Here is a 9,071-nt window from a genome sequence, read left to right on the forward strand (position 1 = left end):
CGGCCCCACGGACAAGGACTGCTGGCGGTGTGCCTCCGGCGTCCTGCAGGGCGGCGACTGCGTGCAGGCCTGCGCCGCCAGGCATGTGGCCGTGGCCGACCGGTGCCTGCCGTGCCATGTCTCCTGCGCCGAGTGCGCCGGGGTCCGATCGACCGAGTGCACCGCCTGCCCCGGGGGGCTGCTGCCGCTGCCGGCCGGGCAGCCGCCCATGTGCTGTGTGCCGGCCTGCCCAGTGGGCTACCACACCTCGGCGGCCGGGTGCGCCCCCTGCGGAGCACACTGCGCCGGCTGCCCGGAGCAGGCGGGCACCTGCGCCCTGTGCGAGCGGGGCTGGCTGCTGGACGCACCAAGCTGCGTGACCGGCTGCCCGCCCTCCTCGGTAGCCCAGGGCGGGCTGTGCGCCAACTGCCACGCCTCGTGCGCCACATGCTTCGGCCCGGCGCCCGGGGCACTGCCTCACCTGCAGCCCGGCGTCCCCGCTGCTGGTGGGTGGCACCTGCGCCCGGCGCGTCGGGCCCGACCTCAACCAGTGCACTGCCTGCCCCGATGGCAGGGTCCTGTCGGGTGGGGTCTGCCTGGGCGGCTGCCCGGCCGGGCTGTTTGCCCAGGAGGGCATCTGCCAGGCCTGCCACGGCTCCTGCCAGACGTGTGACCGGGCGGACGCCTGCACCGGCTGCCCGGCGGAGACCCTGGCCCAGCCGGGCGGGCTGCGTCCCGGGACCTGCCCGGCCGGGTGGGCAGGCTGCGCCGCCGCCGGCCGCTGCGTCGCCTGCCCGGAGCACTGCGCCGCATGCGCGGCCGGCGGCGACTGCGCGCCCGTATGTACCGTCTGCGCGTACGGCCACCTCCTGTGGGAGGGGGCCTGCCACCTTTCCTGTCCCGCCGGGCGGCTCGCCGACCCGGCGAGCGGGGCCTGCATGCCCTGCGAGGCCGACTGCCGGACCTGCTCCGGGCGCGGGGACACATGCACATCCTGCCACTCCGGGGTGCTGCCCATTGAGGAGTCCACCTGCGCGGCCTCGTGCTCGGGGGGGGGGGGGGGGGCTTCCCCCCGGCCGGGGGGTACTGCCCTGCCTGCCCGGCCGACTGCGGCCAGTGCGAGGCCCCCGCTCCTCCCCCCCCCCCCCAGGAGAGCGAGGGGGGGCATGGCTGCACGCTCGGCCCCGACGGGCGGCTGTCCTGCCCGAGGGTGGCCTCCTGCACCCGGTGCAAGGGCGGGCTCCTCCTGCTGGGCGGGGCGGCCTGCGTGCGCGCCCGTCCGGCGGGCGCCTTCGCGGAGCACGATGCCCCCCCCCCCCGCAACCCAACTAACACACGCCAAGCATCTCTCGCCCCCCGCCCCCTCGGCCGTGGCAGGGGCCCGAGCATGGAGGACCTCCTTCGGGCGGTGGAGGCCGGCCGACGGCCATCTCTGGCGGCGCCGCCCCCCGGGCCCGGGCCCCAGCTGCTGGCGGGCCTCTCCTGTCGGTGACCTGGGCGGCCGACCCGGCCAGCCGGCCCTCGGCCGTTGTCTTCCGGCAAAAGTGCGCCTCGGCCGTGGCGCGCCGCTGCACGGCCACGCCCCCCCTGACGTTGTTTTTACAAATACATCCCCCCCCCGCCCGCCGGGGTGTGGGTTGGGCCTTTCTCCCCTCCCTGCCCGGGGCGCCTTCTTCCGGGGTGGCTCTCTCTGTTTGTTGCCGCGCGGTCCCTCTCCACCGGGGTGGGGGGCATCCAGACACCCCCGGAGGTCGCTGCGCGGGGATGCACGCACCCCCGCGGGCGGATGCGCACCGCAGCCTGGTCCTTTTCCAGGTGCACAGACACGGACGCAGAGCTACCCGCGGTCCCCCCCGGGCAAAAGAAAGCGCTGTCCGAACCAGGACTCGAACCTGGGACATTCTGTGTGTTAGACAGATATGATAACCATCTACATCATTCGGACTGGGGGCTTGCGCTGCTTGGGCATTTTTCATTGGCCGGCTTTTCCCGGCGACCGCGCCGTCCGTTGGCTTCCCCCCCAGCGCGCCCTGGTCTTTTGGAACCCCGGGACACCACGCGCACTGACATGAGGGGGAATAATAAAAAAATATCCAAGCATATGGAACATAAAAAATGCACATTATTCGAGCCGCCGCCATTGCCGCTGCCGGTCGCCGTCCCGGAGGGCGCCGACACCCTCGAACGGCGTGTCCCGGCGTCGGTGCGGACAGCCGCACATGGCCTTTCCCTTGCGTGGCCATTGTCCGGTCCCCGGCCCCGGAGGTCGACCAAACGGCCGCCAGCCACACCCGCGGCCGGTTAAGCCCGGCCCCCCCGCGTGACCGGCGCCGAGGCAGTTAATGCGGGCCTCCTCCCGCGCGTGATTGCCCGCCGTTGGTCGTCCGTTTGTTTTCTTTTTGCCTCCCCTGCCCGCCGAGGCCGCGCCCCTTTTCCCGGAGGCAGCGTGTGCGCCCCATGGTCGGGGCATGCACGCGCCTGCGTCCACCCGCGTCCGGATTTCTTTCACGGGGGGGATTTTTCCCGCGGCCGGCATGGCCTGGGCCCGGGCGCGACTGGGCCGGCACGCGATTTGGTCCGGCCCCGACGTGCGCGCGCGCCCTCGGGCCCTGTTGTTTCCTGGTCCTGTAGTGTCAAGGCCCGAAGCCAAGCAGGGGGCCAAGGGGCCTGCGATACCGAACGACACCTCATCAAACACGGGCAGGGTGCGCCTGTGGCGGAACACCAACCGGGCACATGGGGCTCGGGGCACGCATGCCGCAAAGCACACATCGGGGGCCCGGGCACGCGCCGGCTGGGTGCCCGCTTGCTGACGCGTCCTGCGGGGCCCTGCCGTGCCCTTGCCGCCGCCGCCGCCGCCGCCGCCGCCGCCGAGTCCCGGGCCAGCACGACCAGGGCCCGACCGGCCGGCGACCCCGGGGCCGGGGCATGCGCAACATCCGCCGGCGAGTCCGCCGGCCACCGCGCCCCGCACGCGCCCCTGCAAGATGACACAGCCAACCGGCCTTGCCAATCCCCGCCGGCCCGGGGTTTAGTCTTGCGCGCGCACGAACGCGGCGGCCGGCGCATGAATGAGCCGGAATTTCACGCCTTTTCGGCCGGGGCCCCTTGGCGGATGGCCGCCACGCGTCGCGGCCAGACACGGCCCCCTCCTGCTCCTCCTCCTTCCCCTCGCCGCTCGCCTCTCCGCCACGCCGTCTGCCGCCGCATCCCCTGCGATCTGCGCCACACTCGGCCCCCCCCCCCCCCCCCCCCCCCCCCCCCCCCCCCCCCCCCCCCCCCCCCCCCCCCCCCCCCCCCCCCCCCCCGGCGCCTGACTCGACCATCCCCCATGGGTCGACATTGCATACCGTGGTTTCGGCAGCTGCCTCTGCTGCTGCCGCTGCTGCTGCCGCTGCTGCTGCCGCTGCTGCTGCCGCTGCTGCTGCTGTTGTTGGCCCCGGCCACGCACGGCCATGTGGCCAACGCCCGGGCCCTGTACACAGACCCCCCGGCCGTGGGCTTCTGCCAGGCCCCGGCGCCCCTGTTCAGCCGGGCGGACGTCGAGACGGCCGTCGGCTTCTTCAGCCTCACCCTCGGCGGGGCGCGAAGCCAGCTGGCGGCCCTGCAGCCCACCGGCGAGGTGCTGCTCTTCCAGCAGTCCGCCCTGCACTTCAACCTGCATGACGACCCGCGTGTCGGGGCCCTGCTCCAGGACGTGTGCTCTTCCGATCTGGCGGACGTCGAGACGGCCGTCGGCTTCTTCAGCCTCACCCTCGGCGGGGCGCGAAGCCAGCTGGCGGCCCTGCAGCCCACCGGCGAGGTGCTGCTCTTCCAGCAGTCCGCCCTGCACTTCAACCTGCATGACGACCCGCGTGTCGGGGCCCTGCTCCAGGAGGACGCGCCGGTGGCGCTGGGAGGCCCCTTGGACCCGGCCCCCGGGCCCTGGCGCTTGCTGCTGGCCGAGGCCCCGGCCGGGCCCGAACTGGCGGCCCTGGCCGACGGCGAGTTCTGCCTCTTCCTCAATCACCAATGGTCGTGCGTGCAGGCCAGGCCGGAGTCGGCCGGCGCCGGGCCGGCCACCTACCTGGCGCACATGGTCCCCGGGCCCGGGCGCATGAATGTGCTGTTCCACCGCCCGGGGGCCGGGCAGCTGGAGCTCCTGCAGCTGGGCGCCGCGCCCGGCTGGAAGGCCTTCCCGCTGAGCCTGCCGACCGGCGGCCCGGCCCCCGGGGCCGCCTTCCACCCGGACGGCCTGGTGCTCGTGTGGCACGGCGCCGGCAACTGGTTCGCGCATGTGGACTATGCCGATGGACAAGTCCCGGCCGCCTGGCGCGCCGACCTGCCCGGGGGCCTGGTCGATGTGGTGTCCCTGCCGCTGGTGTCCAACCAGCCGGAGGGCCTGGTCCTGGTCCTGGACACCGGGGCCATCCGCGTGTGCTCGACACTCCAGGGGACCAACTGCCTGAGTGAGTGGCAGGCCCTGGACCCCGGGGCCCTGGGGCCCGGGGCCCAGCTTCGCATCCATGACACCCCGCGGAACTTCCTGGACCCGGGTCGCCTGGTCGAGTGGGTGGTCCTGCGCGATGGCCACTCCGAGCGCCTCTTCACCATGAGCCTTGTCCAGGGCATGGCGAATCCCCTGAGATCGGAAGAGCGTCGTGTACCTGGGGCCCGGGGCCCAGCTTCGCATCCATGACACCCCGCGGAACTTCCTGGACCCGGGTCGCCTGGTCGAGTGGGTGGTCCTGCGCGATGGCCACTCCGAGCGCCTCTTCACCATGAGCCTTGTCCAGGGCATGGCGAATCCCCTGCGCCTGATGGCCCTGCCTCCGGGCAGTCCGGCGGCCGGCCAGCTGCGGCTCTTCCAGGCGGCCACCGGCCCCGGCGATTCCACCTGGTCCCTGACCGATGGCCGGGTGCTGCTCCTGGTGGACAGCCTCTTCTGTCAAGCGGACTCGACCATTGTGTGCCCCTCGCTCAATGGGGCTGCCCCGCCGCCGGGGGGGTTCGCCTGCGCCCCGAGGCGCGGCCTGTCGCCGCTGCACGTGCCCGGGGCCCTGTGCAGCGGCTGTGCCGATGGGGCCTTCATGATGGACACCGGTGCGTGGTCTGTGCTTGGCGTCGCCTGCCCGCGTGTTGCCCGGCGTGCTGCCTCTGAGCATCATGCCTGCCCGCCGCGCCATCCGGTCTGGCACTTCCCTTGTCCTTCTCACTTTCTTCTCCCATGACTTTCTTTTCTCATCACCTTATTCTCGCATCACTTTATTCTCGGATCACTTTATTCTCGCATCACTTTATTCTCACATCCTCTCATCCTCTCATCCTCTGATTCTCTTTTCTTCTTTCGCGCTCTTCTTCCTCCCTGCCCCGCCCCTCCCCCCGGAACACCGCCACCACGCTCAGACTGCACCAACTGCCCGGGCACCGGGTGCGCCACCTGCAATGCCACCGGCTGCCTTGCCTGCCAGGAGGGGCTCCTCCTGCTGACCGGGCCGGGGCTCGGGGCCGGGGCATGTGTGGCCGCCTGCCCGGCCGGAGCCGAGCCGGCCCCCGGGACCTCGCGCTGCCAGCCCCCGCCGGGGGCCCCGCCGCCGCCGGTGGCCGCCATCACCAGCATGCGGCCCCTGGTGCCGGCGGACCCCCAGCAGCCGGCCATCCCGGTGGTCTTCCCCTCGCGCATGCACATCGACAATGGCCAGTGCATGCTCTACCCGGCCACCATGGCGGATGTGCAGTTTTCCGGCAACGCGGTGGCCCTGCCCACCGGCGGGGCCCGGCCCCTGTGGGTCCGGCCCGACCCCGAGCAGCCGGGCGCGCTGCTGGTCCAGGAGATGCCCTGCATCGGGCCCCTGCCCTCGGGACTGGGCGCAGCCTCGGTCGTCGAGCTGCCCATGGTGGAGGACGATGACCGGCGGCCCACCACCCGGCTGGTGACCTGCGCCGGCGATGGCACGCTCCACATGACCACGGTGGTGTGCCCGGCCGACTCGGCCGAGCAGCCATGCGCCCTGGCCTCGGCCGCGGCCCAGACGGAGCTCATCGCCACGGCGGCCGGCTGCCTGGAGGTGGCCCCCCTGGCGCCGGGGCTGGTGGCCGTGCGCCTGGCCAATGAGCAGGTGCTCCTGCTGCAGGTCAGCTTGGAATCCGGAGCCATGCGCCAGGCCAGCCTGCCCCGGGCGCCGGCCCTGCCGGCCCTGCTGCCGGGCATGCGGCCCGGGCCGGATGCCCCGGAGGCCGGGGAGTGGCTCTTCCGGGGGTTTGTCCCGGGAGCCGGGCCCCCCGGCGGGGCGGCCTACCCGGTGGAGCTGCTGCTGGCGCGCGACTCGCGTGTCCTGGCGGCCGAGCATCTGCCGGCTCTGCGGCTGGGCGGGGCGTCGGCCGGGCTCGGGCTCGGGCCGCTGGCCCCGGTGCTGGTGCCGGACGTCCGGCCCGCCTGGGGCTCCGCCTCGGACCCCCCGGCCACCGGGGAGCTGATGCTGTCCGGGCTGGTGGCCGGCGTGCCGGCCGGGGCCCCGGCCCGGTGGGTGGTCATGCAGCCGCCGCTCGGGGCCCACCGGGCCGGCCGGGCCGCCGGCCTGCCGGTGAATGTCGAGCTGCTGGGCCATGTGCCGGCGGCCGGCGGGCCGGCAGGCAGCCTGGGCCAGGTCCCGGCCCACCGGACCCTGGCCGTCAGCCTGCCCTGGTCCGAGGGCACCCCGGCGGCCCTGTTCCTGCTGACCCCGGAGCATGTGGGCGTGGCGCTGGTTCGCTGCGACTCGAGCCCGGACCGGGTGTGCTGGCCGCAGCCGGCCCGGTTCTTCCGGCTGCCCGGGCCGCTGGCCGGGCCGCTGGACCGCGTGTCGCTGCTGGCCGTGGCGCACGACTGGGCCTTCGACGACCCGGAGCACCGGCCGGCCTCGGCCATTGTCCTGGCGGCGGCCGGGCTGCCGCTGCCGCTGGTCCTGTCGCTGGCGCTGGACCCCTGCCCGGAGGGGCACTACGCGCCGGGGTGCCTGCCCTGCGGGCCCGGGTGCGCCCGGTGCACGGGCCCCGGCCCGGAGGACTGCACCGTCTGCCGGGCCCAGCTGGCCGAGGCGCCGGGCCGGTGTCTGGCCGCCTGCGACCGGCCGGCCCTGCCGGTGCCCGGGTCGTCGACCTGCGCCTGCGAGCCCCTCTGCCAGGAGTGCGATGCGGCCCTGGACCCGGCGGGGCTCGTTTACCGGGCGGTGTGCCGGGCCTGCGTGCCGGGGGCCGCCCTGCATCCCGAGGCCGACCCGGAGGCCGGCCAGTGCCTGCCCTGCGACGGGTCCTGCGCCGAGTGCTCGGTGCCCGGGGACCTGGCCGGGTGCACGGCCTGCCCGGCCGGCTCCGGCCGGCTGCTCCACCAGGGCCGCTGCATGGATGCCTGCCCGGGGGGCTTCTTCCCGGCGGCCGACCTGCCCGAGTGCCTGCCCTGCCCGGAGGCCTGTCACGAGTGCGCCGGCCCGGGCGCCTGTGGCCGCTGTGCGCCGGCGCACTTCTGGGACCCGGCGGCCGGCCGGTGCTCGGCCTGCCACGGGTCGTGCGCCTCGTGCGCCGGCCCGGGCGTCTGCGCCACCTGCCGGCCGGGGCTGGTGTTCATGGCCCCGGACCCGGCGGTGGAGGCGCCCTGCGGGGCGGCCTGCGCGCCGGGCGAATTCCCCGGGCCCGACCGGTGCACCGCCTGCCATGCCTCGTGCGACCTGTGCGCCGGCCAGGCCGACCGGTGCCTGGTGTGCGCGGCCGGGCATCGGTGGGCCGTCCCCCCGGGCGCCGGGGCCGCCGGGCTGTGCGTGCCCTGCGCGGCCGGGTGCGCCTCGTGCACCGGGGCCGACCGGTGCCTGGCCTGCCAGCCGGGGCTCCTGCTGGCCGGCGATGGCACATGCGCCACGGCCTGCCCGGCCGGCGAGTACAGCAACGGCGAGTCCTGCCAGCCGTGCGACCTGTCGTGTGCCACGTGCGCCGGCGACGGCGCCGACCAGTGCACCGGCTGCGCCGCCGGGCTGGAGTTCCACCCAGTGGACCAGGCCCGGGGCACTTGCGAGTCCATCTGCCCGCAGGGCCAGTACCTGGACCTGGCCACGGAGGCGTGCCTGCCCTGCAGCGGGGCCTGCGCCACGTGCAACGGCCCGACCGATCGCGACTGCTGGCGCTGCCAGGGGGCCATGCTGCAGGGGGACCAGTGCGTGCAGGTGTGCGCGGCCAGGCACCACGCCGCCAATGGCCGGTGCCTGCCCTGCCATGCCTCCTGCGAGGCGTGCACCGGGGTCCGGAGCACCGAGTGCACCGCCTGCCCGGGGGACCTGCTGGCCCTGCCGGCCGGGCAGACCCCGGGCCGGTGCGTGGCCGCCTGCCCGGCCGGGTACAACACCGGGCCCGGGGGGTGCGCCCAGTGCGGCGCCCATTGCGCCAGCTGCCCGGCCGATGTGGCCGCCTGCCGGCTTTGCGACCGGGGCTGGCTGCTGGCCGGGCCGGCATGCGTGGCCAGCTGCCCGGCCGGGTCCTCGCCCCTGGGCGGCCAGTGCACCACCTGCCACGGGAGCTGCCTGGCCTGCTTCGGCCCCGGGGCCCAGGAGTGCCTGGCCTGCGCGCCCGGCAGCCCCTTCCTGGTGGATGGGGCCTGCCTCGGCGCCTGCCCGGGCGGGTCCTTCCCCAGTGGCCCGGCGTGCGCCCCCTGCCACGGGACGTGTGCCACCTGCACCGGGCCCTCGGGGGCCGAGTGCACCGCCTGCCCGCCCGACCGGGCCCTCACCCCCGGCGGGGCCTGCCTCGCCTCCTGCCCGCCCGGCGAGTACCCCGCCCAGGAGTCCGGCGGCCGGGTGTGCCGGGCCTGCGATGTCGCCTGCGAGACCTGCACCGGGCCCGGGCCGGGCCACTGCACGTCCTGCGCCCCGCCGGCACTGCTCGCAGGTGGGGCCTGTGTCGACGCCTGCCCGGCCGGGCACTTCGTGTGCCTGGCGTCGCGCCGGTGCGAGCCCTGCCCGGCCGGGTGCGCCGAGTGCCAGGAGCAGGGCACCTGCCAGGCGGCCTGCACCGCGTGCGAGGCCGGCCTTCTCCTGTCGGGCACGGCCTGTATGGCAGCCTGCCCGGCGGGACACTTCGCCCCGGCCGGG

At 75.1% G+C, this 9,071-nt stretch overlaps 2 protein-coding genes and 1 non-coding gene across 3 annotated transcripts in view; 2 read left to right on the forward strand and 1 right to left on the reverse strand.

Annotated features, from left to right (window-relative positions):
• The window catches only part of H696_05390 (hypothetical protein), a gene marked incomplete at both ends in the record, with an annotated part of 1,675 nt that extends 204 nt beyond the window's left edge, over positions 1-1,471 (forward strand). The window contains 3 exons of the mRNA XM_009499230.1: positions 50-396; positions 467-1,021; positions 1,357-1,471. Of these exons, the coding sequence (XP_009497505.1) occupies positions 50-396; positions 467-1,021; positions 1,357-1,471 (1,017 nt within the window). The remainder of the gene's footprint in view (positions 1-49; positions 397-466; positions 1,022-1,356) is intronic.
• Positions 1,472-1,850: 379 nt separating this feature from the next.
• Positions 1,851-1,924, reverse strand: H696_05391. Its single transcript has one exon. It is a non-coding gene; the product is annotated as a tRNA-Val (tRNA).
• Positions 1,925-3,310: 1,386 nt separating this feature from the next.
• H696_05392 (serine/threonine protein kinase) overlaps positions 3,311-9,071 on the forward strand; it is a gene marked incomplete at its 5' end in the record, with an annotated part of 32,501 nt that continues 26,740 nt past the window's right edge. The window contains 3 exons of the mRNA XM_009499231.1: positions 3,311-4,621; positions 4,644-5,061; positions 5,365-8,995. Of these exons, the coding sequence (XP_009497506.1) occupies positions 3,311-4,621; positions 4,644-5,061; positions 5,365-8,995 (5,360 nt within the window). The remainder of the gene's footprint in view (positions 4,622-4,643; positions 5,062-5,364; positions 8,996-9,071) is intronic.

Source organism: Fonticula alba (assembly GCF_000388065.1).
Source record: "Fonticula alba strain ATCC 38817 unplaced genomic scaffold supercont2.10, whole genome shotgun sequence".
NCBI classification, from domain to species: Eukaryota; order Rotosphaerida; family Fonticulaceae; genus Fonticula; species Fonticula alba.